This window comes from Lipophrys pholis, assembly GCF_963383615.2.
Source record: "Lipophrys pholis genome assembly, chromosome: 2".
NCBI lineage: Eukaryota > Metazoa > Chordata > Actinopteri > Blenniiformes > Blenniidae > Lipophrys > Lipophrys pholis.
Window position 1 is genome coordinate 7,990,566 of NC_137636.1, and position 15,159 is coordinate 8,005,724.

General features: G+C 42.0%; 1 protein-coding gene across 1 annotated transcript; it reads left to right on the forward strand.

The window, feature by feature from the left end:
• Positions 1 to 359: 359 nt before the first annotated feature.
• On the forward strand, positions 360 to 14,610 carry LOC308106683 (immunoglobulin-like domain-containing receptor 2). Its single transcript, XM_080458566.1, has 10 exons — positions 360 to 460; positions 3,555 to 3,935; positions 6,231 to 6,350; positions 9,269 to 9,325; positions 11,186 to 11,332; positions 11,433 to 11,600; positions 11,947 to 12,075; positions 12,417 to 12,762; positions 12,846 to 13,560; positions 14,390 to 14,610. Exons 1-10 carry the CDS (start codon positions 406 to 408, stop codon positions 14,423 to 14,425), a joined length of 2,154 nt encoding a protein of 717 aa, XP_080314692.1. The 5' UTR covers positions 360 to 405; the 3' UTR covers positions 14,426 to 14,610.
• Positions 14,611 to 15,159: the final 549 nt, after the last annotated feature.

The window sequence follows — 15,159 nt, forward strand, 5'->3', positions numbered from 1 at the left end:
TGGATTAGTTTATATTTAGTTTGTTTATTCAGACTCTTTGTTTTTTGAGAATCAAAATTAGAACATGTTGTAAATAAATAAAACCATGTGATTGTGTTTTTCCCCTCATTATTCAACTTTGTTTTAAAAAAAACATCATGACTATTAATCAATTACATTAATTAGTGATTATTGATTAACCTTTCCAACGTAATCCACAAGGCGCTGCAGCTACGCTTGAGCTGTTATTTTTGAAAGGTCGTGTCCGGATGCAGTTGGTTTTTTACTCCGTTGAACTTGACGCGGGTTCAGGCGTCCCGGCGCCTCCGTCCCGTTATGTGTCCGTTAAACCGTCCGACGGAGATGAAGCGAAAGAGAAAAGCAGACGACGTTCATCAGAAAACACCTTTAAAACTCGCCCGCAGCATGTGGACGGTGTTTTGGAGCCAGAAATGGTGGATTTTCACGGTTTGCGTAGCAGGTAGGTGGAACAGGTTGTTGACTTCAGGTTCGAGTTTGGAATAACGGAAATGTTCCTGCTGATCTGCTCCACCTCATTTATAAAGTTCTAACTTGTTCCTTCACACATGGTGGTTAATCTCTTTTTATGGTTTTTTTTAATGTGCGAGCTGATGTTTAACTTGTGTTTTTTCTGCTTTGTTGCCCCTTTGGGCTGACTGGATCTAGTCATGTGTGAATAATCCCACCAGAGGCTTTGGGGGAGTTTGGGATTAGGAAGTGTAATTTCGGACAAATTTAACTGGATCTCAGAGTAAAAGGAGAGTTTACCTCCTGATTTAGTTTTTCAGAGACAAAATACACACGACTAGTTTGAGTAACTTATTCTTTTTAATCAAATTTGAGTCCAAATGAAGGTGTGTGTAGGCTATAGTATAATTTAGTATAATTCTACAATATTCCACATTAGTTTATACAATATGATCAACTAAATATTAACAATTATCTTTATGATTTATTAATCACATCAATTTTCATATCACAGAATGATTTACTGTCTCATACCTCTATAAAAGTTTGGACACTGCAAACAAGTACAAATAATATAGGATTACAATGATTTGTAAACCTGCCATTAAAGACAGGAGAGAAAAGTCACTGTTTACGATATTAAAACTACTAAATCCACCCTCCACAGGTTGTTTTTTTTCATTTATTTGAAACTTTCCTGCAGTGACAACATTCGATGTGTTGTTCTTGTATAATTCTCAACGAAATATGTTGCCAATCTAAATTAGAATTGAGAATTAATACATTTCTCCAACATTTCAAGCACTTTTGTGAGCATTTATATCTGAAAGCAATACGCATGCTTGTGGGTCGGCTTAGTTACATCCAATATATTCTAATAGACTCTGCAGGTGTGCTGAGAAATCAGTTAAACTGCAATCAAACTAATTTGCTTTTGTCTGATGTATGATTTCCTCACACGCTTCCTTCCCATCCCTCCACAACCTAAACAATCCAAAACAAGGATCTGTCCTTCGCTCCCTCCTCCACTTTAATTTTCTCCTGCAAAAACTAATAAACCCAGAATCACTGCACACAGCCTGTGATCCCAGAAAGACCAACCCTGAGGGTTTTTTTTTTTTTTTAGCTCCACTTCTTGGAAGTCTTGAGTAATGTTAACCATGAGGGATTTCTGTTTTAGTGGGCTTGGTTTGAAACAATACTGCGAAAATCAAAGACTTTCATAGTGAACTGATGGACTAAGATAATAACAATGCAATAAAAACATTCAAGTAAAGTAAAAGCATAAAACGGATTTTCAACCATGCGTATGGTCAAACATATATAAAATGCAGGTGCATTAACATTTAAACACACCTGAATCAGCAAACACCTCCTAAAATGAGTTTACTAAAACTGCTATGAGAATGTGAGGATTACACCATGAATCATAGACGTTAGTTCATAAAATGCTTAATCTCTCTAATCCAACTACTTGTTAGACAGTTCAAATGGAAAATGATGGAAAATGATCACAAAAAACATACAAATATTTCGAAGCAAATAGTATTCCTCAAGGTTGCTTTTCTCTAATAAAAAAAATAAAGATATTTAATTCATACTAAAATAATATCAGGTAATGTAGCGAGAAGCTCAAACATTTCTAAATAGTTCTTGACTTCACTGAGAAGTCTGCTGTCGGTTCATTTATTGTCAATTAGATACTAAGATGATTAAAAAAAACAAAAAAACGATTTAATTGTGTGTCTATAAATAGAGCAAATGTAAACACGACTCTCCTCACCTCACCCCGGAGGCCAGGAGAGACAGTTCAGTCACGCCTTGCATTGCTTGGCCGGACCGCAGCGGCACACAGATGTTGGTGGGTGTGTTCACACTTTTTTTTCAACACAGTCATTCCTTTCGAGTGTGTTGCTCCTGAGCTCCCGGTCGTCATGTGACCCCAGAGTCCCGCAGCCTCAGGAGCTCCAAAACAAGTTGAGGTCAAACGAGCTTCGCAGTCAGACTTCAGCATGCGGCTCAAAGAGTCTGAGCTTATTGGTCTTCTCAAATGGAATAATGTTCATTTTCATAGCTGCTCGGAGAAAAATGAATAAATATGTTCTGGGAGTCTTGACTTGTTGGACGTTCTATGAATTTTTGAGACCTTTGAGTAAACCTGATTTGTGCCGAACAAAATTACAGAAACAGTTTCGATGCGACATGGTGGGAACATGTTGGTTATTCACAACATGAATTAATCCAGACGACACATGTGGGTCTTTACAGCCCAGAATTCATTTTTCTTTTTTTCTTTTTTTTCCCCCTTGAGCATTCTTTTCGCAGTACAATGGCTTAAGACCAAGTAAGTTCACTTCTGGCCATGGAGGTACTCATTAGAGGGTTTCAGATCAGTCGGGCAGTTTTCCAAATGTTCTCAACCCAAATACCCACTGATACATGTACAATTACTCAAAGTGTTGAGTTTTTTCATAGTATGTTCACTTTAATGTCACCAGACGTGGATCTACATGTATTGGACGGTTATGTTTGTGAGGCTTTCAGTGGTATTTGTTTCTTCCTCAGTCAGATCTCCTGCCTCGCTGGTGTAGCTGTAGTTATTGTAACTCACTGCCATTAAAAAAGTATTTCAGATGCAGTATTTTAAAGCCTATAAACGGCTTGATGGCAATGACCTATAGCTGGTTGGTTATCAGCCCAGTGTTATCAATAGTCGCTGTTCCTTGTGTGCTCCTGATCTTTGAAACACTCAGTCAGACGTCCGTGAATCACATCCAACATCTCCTTTATTGTTTCTGGCGCCTTGGTGTTGTTATGCAGCGTCCAGCAAGACGCTGGGAGCTTGAGACAAGACTCTGGCTCAAATATCCAAAGAACCCACTTTTCCAGTCTGTTCCAGGAAAAAAGCCCAGCTCATATTCAGACCCATGGAGACATGAATATCTTTAAAGTTACCCTCAGTCTGACATATTGCCTCGGTATTATTGTCTCAAGTCATCGAGTGTGTTCTTGACACCAAATCGCCACACTTCAATCACTTTAACGTCTAAAAATGCTCGTCCTTCTTCTTTGTGTCCCCCACGCAGGCGTCTTCCCTCAGTCTTGCTCTGCTGTCCACGTGTTTGTGAGAGACGAGAAGAGGTTTGCCGTGCTGTTTCAGTCGGTGGTCCTGCCGTGTCAGTACAACAGCGTGTCCACACAGACCGCCGTGGTGCAGTGGGTGTACAAGTCCTACTGCCGGGACCGCACGCGGGACTCGTTCAGCTTCACCGACAGCGGAGGGCTGGGCGGAGGTGGGATGACCAGCACAGGCGGGGGACCCGGCGGAAGCTACGAGACGGGAATGACTGCGAGTTACCTCGACTGCTCCGACAGCAGCAGGACGGTCCGAACTGTGGCCGCCATCTCCGGTTCCTCAGTCACGCTGTCGGAGTACTACAAGACCAGAGACATCTCCATCATCAACAGTAAGACCCCCCCCCCCCCCCCCCCCCTCCCCGATTCTTTATCAGATCAGGCCAACGCATACTTTCAGGGTTACAGGTTGACTCGGAGCTCCCTGGCTTCAAGCAGAACTCAGGTTCACCTGCTTCCAGTTAGTAGCTGGACAAACATAAAAGCACAGTGTTGGAGGTATGTGAGGTCTGAAGCAGTTTATTTTTCTGTATCAAACCGAGTCCAACCAGTTCGCAATGGTCAATGTGAAAATACATTTTCATATCTCCATAACTCACTGATCCACATTTTCATTTCTGCTTCCAATGCTTCCAGATTCTTTATTGAACGTTGAAATAGTCAGGTGTGGATACACAGAATGAAGACCGACTAGTAGCTTATGACTGTAATTTAACTAACTTTTATATCAGTTAGAGTTTACAAAACAAGTATACAGTCGAGTATCCACACCAAAAGCTTATTTTTGCTCTAAAACTCCATCTCCGTGCGTGCGTGCGTGCGTGCGTGCGTGCGTGTGTGTGCGTGTGTGCGTGCATGTTTAAATAGAAAGAGGTAGTCTTGTTTGCTGGCTTCAGATTTATGGAGCTCTAACTCTTTGCCAAAGAATCAACGTTCTCTTCACACGCCAGCACCACAGACAAAAGCCACGGTTTTCATGCTGTCCTCTCATTCATCCTGACCTCTCACTCCTTCCCTCTGATGTTCCTCAGTGTCCCACTTTTGGTTTCCCCCTCTCCATCTCTGCACATCCCACCATCCAACCACTCATTCTTCCACCATAAGACTGTCTTTGAATTGTGTTTTTTTTTTTTTCTTCTTCTTCTTCTTTTTACTTCATCTGGACTTCAAACAGGTCAATGTGGTGTTGCAAGTGTACACAAAGATGAAAGTTTTGACCGTGTTGCCTTTGGAGACGCCCAGTCATCCAGACTCATGTAATCCCATTCAGGATCATGTGGAGTTTTGAGTCGGTCCCAGCATGCACTGGTCAGAGGTTGTTCTGCTCGTCACGTGGCTGAACAACAATTAAACCAAACACGGTACAAAACGCAATCTGCGGAAACAGACGCAAATGAAAAAACGAGCAGATGAAAGTTTAATCTAGAAAACAGAAAACTAGTGTGCGCTGCATGAATGGAGGTGTCACGTCGGTGAACGTGAGCCGTTTAGCCTGGATCTCCTCCTCCTTGAGCGAACAGGAAAAGGAAGAGAATTATACAAACCCACTTCCTGTCTGCTGTAGTTCTATGTATGACCCTCCTGCATTGTCGTGTGTGTTTTACTCTGACTCTCCAAGCTACTTTTAAACTATAGTACTTCAGTCACATGAAATACAACCCGTCAGGAACTTTCTAGCTTATAGCCCAGAAACAAGAAAATAAGTAATGAAATGTATTTTTTTTTTTGGAAAAGACTGACAAAGTAGAATCAACTGGTTATAGTGAGCGGCTTTCACTTTATCTGACTGCACAATTACCAAAAGTCATTGTGGAGAAAACTGTTTGAAACCAGTGGATTAAGTTCAGAAATGTCTTTATCAGTGTGCTCTTATAAAAAGTCATGTTTAAGAACGTGGGTACTCTACACTGATGATTTATCTTCGCTCTGTCGTACAACTTTGGGAGGTAGTTTGACTTTCTGGGAGGCAGGATTTAAATTGAGGGTTACTTTACTCCCAGAATGAAAGCAGATCTATACAGCGGGGCTCTGGGTTTTCTCATTAACCACCTTAGCAGAAGTCTATTTTCTAAACCTGCCTCTGAAAAATATTCAAATACTTCTAAATTGTGTTTTTCACAGCTGTAAAAATAAATAAATCACTCCCTTCTCACCACGAGACGGTTCCCGGTTGGATTCGCAGTTGGACTAAGTCGTTCTCTGCAGAGTTTGCACAATTAGCGATTCACTGTAACTTTCTCAATTATTCTACCAATAGTGTCACCAGGAGGCCTTTTCAATGGGCATGCCATTCTTGGCAAACTTACAAAAAACTGTCACTTGTTTTGTTTTGTCCCTGGTCCATAGATCTTCAGGATGGAGTCCCTGTGCTTGTAGAATAGGACATTTTGAGATCCTTCAACCCGTAAATGCCTTTGTTTGCAACATAAAGTGTGTAAAAGTATTTAAAATCTATACAGCCTGGATATAGATATAAACATAATAATGTGTAAATGCGCCATTTATATGTTTTGAAAGATGTTCCACAGATATTAATCAAACATTTGTCGTCTTCTTTCTTTAACAGCATCGTGAAGCATGTAAGCTTTTGCCTCTCATATGAAAGTTCTTCTGTTTGTGTCACACAGAGGCAGACCTGCGTATAGGAGAGGTGCAGTGGGGAGACAGCGGCGTGTACATCTGCAAAGTGGTTATATCTGATGATCTGGAGGGACAGAGTGAAGCCTCGGTGGAGCTCCTGGTTCTTGGTAAGCCGTCACAATTTCCCCAATGTTCGATTGTAAAGATACTCAGCAATGAGGGCTCAGCCAGCCTTGCACCATTCATTTATTTGGGTGTTTTTCTGTAATTTGTTCGATTAACCTGATACAAACAGCAGTGCGGCTGTCACGGATATCCCACCAAACACAGAGTTAAAGACTGAAAGCAGGTCTGACTAATGCTTTGTGTTTACTTAATCTAAAACACAAAGACACACATCATTGACTGTAAGTAACATTTCCTTACAAGCTGTCATTATGTAAGCAGGTCATTAATCATGGCCAACATCACAATACAGTCTCATTAAGAGCTGATTTATAATGAGCAGTGGTACATTGTGGACACTTTTGCCTAATCGGTGTCCATGGCGACTTCCAGAAGCCCAGGCTGTATGTTACGCTACCCGAACAAGGTTTTGACACACCGTCACTGCTGGATAACTTGTCTGAGGTTTGTTTGTATGTGTTTCATTTAAATGCATCAGTAAAGCCTCGGAGGGACGGTCTGCTTACCTTCGGCTCCAAATGTTATTGCAGAAACTGCTGAGAGGCTATGTGGCGCTTTGTGGCTGAACTTTTGTCTGGCTGGCAGTTGGAGACCTATGTGTGCGCGCACACACACACACACACACACACACACACACACACACACACACACACACACACACACACACACACACACACACACTGAGGTACTCAGCAATTAGCTTTTACAGTGTGAGTAGAGTGGATTCCATTGCTCTGTTGGATGGTATTATGCTCCAGACAGTTCTGCTGCATTGTTTTTTGTTTTTCTTTCTTTACTGTATTGAACTTTAAACGAGAAACCCTAACGCTCCATGTATTTCCTGGTCTGAGTGTAGCTAATATGGCATGTGAGGCACTTGTCGTGTTTCCATAACAACAGTTGGGGCCATGGCAAATGGCTCTGGGGGTCTTTTGTCTTTTTAGCAAACGGTTTCGCAAGCAAAGAGGACAGGGAAGATTTAATGGTGTGGAGGGGGGACGACCAGGCACAGTGATACAATAGATGGAGGGTGATGCTGTGTGAGGCACTCGACTCGAGGAACTTTGGGAAAGAATCCTGCATTTTTACAGTGTCATACATTACTCAGGAGCTCTGCGTTGAATTGCAAAAAACCTGAAGAATGACTAAAATGTACACAAGAAGAGCAATCTGTCAAGCAGCGTACTTTTAATTCTGAGTGTTCATATACAATCTATTGCCATCCACGGTTAGATTCTCTGGGAATTTTCTTGAAACACTTCTGGAAAAGTTTGGGTTTTGCATGTTTCTGCAAACAGTTTCTGGTTTACCATGACCGGAACATTGTCGATGTTTCGAGATGATCCAAATGATAACGTTAGAAACTGATGTTAAAAGAACCTTTTATGGAGAATAGTCTTTGTTGCCATATTAAAACCAGAGACAGCCAAGACCGTGTGAGAACGTAACATTTCTGGACTGGAGATTTTGCTTTCGTGTGTGTGTGTGTGTGTGTGTGTGTGTGTGTGTGTGTGTGTGTGTGTGTGTGTGTGTGTGTGTGTGTGTGTGTGTGTGTGTGTGTGTGTGTGTGTGTGTGTGTGTGTGTGGGAGTAGTTCACATGGTGTATGTGGCAGAGTGCAAACATCCGTCACACGTATCCCCATGCTGTGTCAGCATATTTGACAGTAAATCTCTGTGAATCACCAGGTAGATAAAATCTCACAAGTGAGCTCCCGACAGCTGCTTGAGCTGCAGATAGACAAAGCCACAGACAAGCAAAAAAATTAAAGCTGCTGTCTGAAATGACCATAAAACATCTACTGGAGCATCCAGTGGAGTTAATAGAGGGATAGAGCCACAAAAGGTTAAACAGGTTTCTTTCTGTTCCCAAATGCAGCAAAGTTTAGCCTCCCAGACAGACACTGAGGTATGTGCTTTGTCAGCCACAGTCAGGGCAACACCGTCTAGCTTGTGCACTGTTTGTCCAGCCCTCTTTTCTCCAGCACCGTCTTTCTCTTTTCAGCAATCACAGAATTGGTAAAACAGCCATATCTGATCTGTCACATCTTCTTCTGGCCCTTTTCAACTTTTCACCGCGCTTCACAAAGCTTGTTCATATGGACAAATGCACCCAAATCAAACACAGCCCTTATCTATCCACTCTGTTTATCTTTCTTTCAGTGTGTTCACCTCCCTACAGCTGGGTTAAAAGACAAATTCAAGAGACAAAGACAAAACAAAAAAACATCTGTTCTTCATTCATTCTATTTCTGATGATTGTGAGAGTTTATTTGTTATGCTCGTGGCTGTGTTTCCCGTCATTTATTTTTCTGTAGATATATTTGATGTAGTCCTAAAATAAATTTAAATTTTAAAAAAATGCATGAACTCAGATTTAAAAAGTAGATCAAGTATCTGGTAGTTGACATATAAAGCAGCTTTAACAAAAGTAAATTGTAATTATTCAGCAAAACAATGCAAATAACATTTTAAAAACACTTATACTCGTCACTTTTGTCATCAATAAAATTTGCTCAAAGAAATGTAGCTGATGGATTCATGCAGGATCACTGAACAGGAATCAGAGGAAGAGGTTGAAGCAGGTTTTGTTGGACCTGAAAGATCTTCTCGCCTGTAATATTTGCTGGTGAGATGGTGAATCTGCTGCTCTGATATGGAGACTCTCTGGAAGGAGACCAGAATGTCCCATTGTGCATGCTTCTCTTGACCTCCTTATCTTTTTATCTGTCTTTCTCTGTTATTTGCTCTGCGAGTGTCTTAATTCTCTCTCAATGCATGCCGCAGCAACAATAACGCCCTTTCAATCAGTCATTTCATCTTATATCGACTCCATTCCCTCTCCTCTCCTCTCCTCTCCTCTCCTCTCCTCTCCTCTCCTCTCTTCTCTTCTCTCTGCAGGTTTCTCAGGTGTGCCAGAAGATCTCCTACCAGACTTTGATTTGAAGATTATGCCAGGTAGGGGCATAGTGTACTTTCACTTTCACCTGCTTGCCTGTTTTCTTCCATTCATACTAACCTTACTTACTCACTTCTCCTGTCCTGGCTGTATAAAGCAGTTTGGATGCTGCTAGAGTCGTACAGTCTTACAGTAGATTCTTACAGTAGGTGAGGCTTTGTAGCACTTATATTAGCAGGTGATTGAGCTTAGGAGACGCTTTAACAGAGCTGGGTTCTTTTCTTTTTTTTACCCGACATACTGGCACACACCCATCAAATAAGGAGCTGGTCGTTTCTCCCACTAGAAACAGTCATTATGGTCATTATAGTTATTTATGGTTGTGGTCAACGTGTCATATCACACCATTTCAACACTACCCATGAAAAAGACAGCTTCAACAGGGAGGGAGCTTTATTTATGTCACATCAAATTCCTTTTAAGTGATTTTTGCAACGTGTGGATTTGTGGAAGTAACTTGCATGACTCGGGATGATTCACTCCTAAATGATTGAGTTTATCTCTGGTGTTCCTGCTGCAATAGTAATAGTTGTTATTCACAACGCCCATAATAATCTGTGTGTGTGTGTGTGTGTGTGTGTGTGTGTGTGTGTGTGTGTGTGTGTGTGTGTGTGTGTGTGTGTGTGTGTGTGTGTGTGTGTGTGTGTGTGTGTGTGTGTGTGTGTGTGTGTGTGTGTGTGTGTGTGTGTGTGAATGTGTGTGTCGAAGTTCTTGGTTGCAAACAGGATCACATTACAGGCTATTTTGTTGTCACAGCCAGATCTACAGTGTCTCCTACGCTGTGTAATCTGTCCTTTTCCTTCCTGTACAAGAACAGATATCCTGCATGTGTGTGTCTCTGTATGTGTGTGTTTTATCTGTGTGTATTTGAGGGTAAGTTTTGCCCTTGCTTTTTCATTGTTAAAGATTTCCTTATCTGCCCTCTCCTTCCCTTTCCTTTGTTTTGTCCCCATAGACAGATGCATTATCTCTTTCACTACGTTGTTGGAGGCAATGTGTGTTACAAATCTTATCTCATTATTTGTCATATTCTATTCAAGGTTTCTTTTTTATTCTGATATGAAGAAAATGACATTGAGACTATATGTGAAGGCGTGGTTCACTTAACCAGCTTTTTTCAACACATCCAGTGTTGGATGTTTGCAATTTGTCTTTGTGTTTAGTTCATCCCAAAATCCCGTTTCTGTAGAATATATGTCCCATTAGAATTTAAATCTCTTTATAACTCGCATTTATTCATAAAAAGTTACCTCTTATTTCCTGTGACGGTATAATGGCAGTTTATAGAGGCAAATCACACAGTCATGGAGAGACTGCTTGTATTTGCTCTGCTAAGCAGTGAAACAGAATAGTCATGAAAACTGATTAAATTGCAAGAAAAAACTAATTTAGTTTTTCTTGCTTATTTTTTCATATTTTCTTGTTGACACAATTTTATATATTAAATAACTATCATTGTATAACATAAGACTTAACATTATGTGGGATTTAAGCTATAATGAACCTTTAAAACACTAAGTGTTCTGATCTTTTTGGTTCACACCTTACATTGTATATTTAAACTTTTTTCTTTCAATTTTGTGTATATTGTAATCAGCTGTGTTACTTAAGGGTAATTTAAAGTCACCAATTAACTTGAACTGCATGGGAGGACACCGGCAGAAAAGCCATGCCGATACGTGGAAACATGCAGACTCTACAAAGAAAGGTTCCCTGTGAAGTGAGAATGCAAACTGCTACCCCACTAAATGAGTGAAATTCCAGTTTAACTACATGGAGATCAAATCAAACTGTAATTGTGATGAAAGGTGTGAGTTTCAGTTTACATGTCGGACTTTTTTTGCTGTGTGTTTTTGCAGAGTGGGTGTTTGTCGTGGCGGTGGTGCTCGGCAGTGCTTTATTCCTGCTGCTGGTCGGAGTTTGTTGGTGTCAGTGTTGTCCTCACTCCTGCTGCTGCTATGTTAGCTGCTGGTGCTGCCCCGACACATGCTGCTGCCCCCGACACTGTAAGTTTACACATGATGTCAGAGGCACAAAAGGTTGAGCTCCAACAGAGTGTTACAGTTTTTTTCTAAAGTAGAAATGAAACTGTTCCTTTTTTTGAAGTGTATGAAGCTGGAAAGGGAATAAAGACGGGAACCTCCACCCCTCAAACGCCTGCCTACCCGCCCTACTTTGTCACTGGTGTCCCCAGCATGGTCCCTATTGCCCCTCCCTCTCTGGTGGATAAGCTGTCCTCTGTCCCGCCCTCCGATGGCAGCCTTCTAACTGCAGGTGGGTTTTTTTTGCTGTCAATTGTTTTACCATTATTTACAGATCAGATCTGTTGATTATCCTTTGGAAATGTCAATGAATATCTCATCTAAATGAGATTGAGCATGAGCATTCTGATTTGCAAATGTTATCATACGTCCTTAATTTTATATATTGACTTGATAAGACCTCTTTATTGTGTTTACAGTTTTGTCTCCAAAAAGCAGAATAGTACAATGGGCCTGTTGGAGATCAATGAATGTATTTAATGTTTAAGTACTATTGTTATATTCGCAAAAACGCCTGTACGACAAAGCCAATAAACACAGAAGTTGTCTTTGGTGATGAGTCAAGTGTGTATCTCCAGTGCCAATGCAAGCTGTAGGGCTTCCGTACCGCGTGCCCTCACCTCAGGATCAGGACTCTCTCAGGGTGCTACAGTATGTAGAGAAACAACTGGCTCACTTCAACCCCACCAGGTCCACCAGCCACCAGTGTAAGATTCCTCACCTCACTCTGTGGCTTTCCTCTACTGCCTGAAGCATGCTGGTGATCTCCACTTTGGTAGTGGTTTCTTGGCTTTTTATCTTCTTGTCTTGGCATGTCACTCTCAAACTATCTGCCTTCTGAATCTGAATATTTCTATAGTTTGGACATTATAATGTAGTAGCAGGTAATTATATCTAAACAAAAGACAGATCATGTTTTAGTCCGACGCTTTGTGTGGTTTCTTCTTTTCTTTTTTTCTTCAGGATTTTGATTGGAAAGGATTCATTTCTTGTCATCTAGTTTTAAGCACTGAATCACGTTACTGATCACTTCTTTGGACTTTTTCAGCTTGTAGCCTGTCTGAGCTGAGTTCCCTCCACGAGGGAGAAACTGGCTTCCGTCAGATATATCGAAACGTCCAGAAGAAAGCTCTGCCGGCCATCCCTGACCAGCCCAGTCAGCCTGAACCACAGCAACACCGTGAAAACCGCAGTCCCGAGCCGCAGCGTTACCACGGCAGTCCGCCATCACCACGCCATCATCGTGAGGAGCCTGACTCGGATCCTCGCCGCTGCCAGGACGAACCTCTTCCTCCACGCCGATACAGTGACGACCCTCCACCTTCTTCACAGCCGCGCAGGCCCGGCCGGAATCAGAGGCAGCAGAACCACAGTGACGAGGAAACCCACAGCAGGTACCTACATTTCTAGATATGCAAACACGTCACATTTACCGACACAAAGTCAACACTCTCTATACTCATGTGTTGTGTTGCAGGTGGAACCCTCGATCAGAACATCTGCACAGGAAGACGTATCGCAACGCAGAACGAACGGGCTCCCTGGACGAGCTGGAGGAGTTTGCTGCATATTACAAGCAGAGGAAGGGAAGAGGAGCAGAGAGGAGAGAGGAAGATAGGGGAGACTATGAGATGGAGCTTCAGGATTTCAGCCGATATCCTTCCTACCGCAACGGTCCTCCGCAGCATTACCACAGTCATGAAAATGACAGCAGTGACCATGAAGATCAATCCAGACGGAGCAAGAACAAAGCACATAACATAAGCCCAATTCCCTCTCCCACAAAGAGGAGGGGCACCTGGGACAATGATCGTAATCCCCCTCCTCCTCCTACCGTTGGTCCACCATCAACCTCTTCACAAGAAAAAGACTATGATGCCACGTTCCTGAACAGTCTGCTGGATCGTAAGGCTAAGTTGCGAGGGGTCAGCCAAGGAAAGAGCGGAGGCCGAGGTGAGGAAGACTCGGACACGCCCTCCAAAGGCAGCTCCAAAAAGAGCAGCGGGGAGTCCAGTCGACATTGCAGCCGCTCTCCGAGTAACAGACCGGAGGTAGACTCATTGCCTCATCACTCAGATACAGAGCGAAACAGAACTGACAGGCCTTCTCCTCGGCCGCTCACAGCCAACACCCGACCTGCTCATTCCCTCAGCAGTCGCACGGACGAACCCAGAGACAAGTCCCGGAAAGTGGTGAGTATCACTAGAACCTGAACCTTATGAGAGGCGTTTCTGATTTTCAGATAAAGCACAGTGAATAAATCCGTTTCTGAATATCTTTGTGTCCCTCAAAACTTGTTGGTTTTTACATTAAATGCAAACGTGTGTTCAAAAAGGTAAACATTAGGCTAACTACAGAACAGTGAACACTTCATAGACTATTTAGAGTGCCTATTGATTTGTTATAACTAAATCAATTTTCCTTTATACCTTTCGAGGAGGCATTAATATTCACAAATTGAGCCTAAATGGTCTCGTTTCTATAGCAACTTTTCGTGGAACATTTTGAACAAAGAACTTGTGCTCACTGGAAAACAGTTGAACCATAAATGTAAAAACTTATTTTGGATAAAAAAAATGATTTTGTATAAACTACAAACTTTAATGTGGTCTTTATGATGTGTGATGGTTTGGAAAAAAGGCTTTTATAGGTCAACAGTAAGTCTTGTTGTTGTACTTTTAACAGGTCAGGTTCAGAAGCTACCACAATGAAAACTAGGTAGAATACACTGTTTTGTATCCTACTACCTCCTATAACAATCATAATGTATTGTCTCCCCACTGACAACCCTGGGCCAAAATGAGCTTCAACGTTAAAAACCTTCTGTAAAAAGTAAATAATTAACTGAATCTGCATTTCATTTAAACATTAAAAGGTTGAAATATAGTTTTGTCCCAGGTTCCACTTCACCATGATAACCCTGTTTGGCTAATGTCTGCTGTCTCCCGACAGTCTCACTCTGCTGAGCAAGTTAAGTTCTGTTTTTTTTTTTTTTAACATTCTCTCCTTTTTCCTTCGCAGGGAACTCTTCTCAGCCGAGATTCACTCATCGTCTGATGGACTTGGAGTAACAGAGACTAAAATCTTTGAGTGGCCTGCTCTGACACAGAAACTGTAAAAAAGATGCTTTTCGATCAAATGTACAGAAGGAGCCGGACAACTGTGAGAAACACGAGAGCGAAACGAGTTCAGAAGACGGCAACAGACAAGCCTGTCCTGTCATTCCTCCTTTCTGCTGTGACTTTACCCCCTGTGGTGTCACTGACAGATGAAGTCACCGGCTGTGTCACACAGTCCGTATCTCAGCTGGACTGACACTCCACTAATGTGGGCAGGCTGTGGGACCTGGACTGTCCCTCCCAGCAGGATGCTCTTAGTGTCCCCCTTGTCCCTTTAGAAAAGGCTCTGGAGCGTTACTCTCCTGCCTCCCGCCTCCAGAACAATGATCCCATTCTTTTCTATTTAGACGAGATATGCGACTTAAAGACGCACGGTTGTAGAATAGACGGTAGACGACAGTACCGGCACAGTAAGAGTCATACTGTGGCCACGGTTCTGAAACGACACACACACACACTGCGTCAGTGACTAACGTACGAGCTCTGAATGGTTTTAGAAGCAGGAACCAAAATGATCAAATGTTAATTTCTGTATTTTAAAGGGACAATTCTGGATCACATTGTGAAGTTTGACTTCTATATGGGTTTTTTTTAAGCGACATAAGATGGAGACAGAGCTCTAAAATAATCTGCGCTTATTGGTCGAAAAATAGAAATTTGCTTATTTAGCGT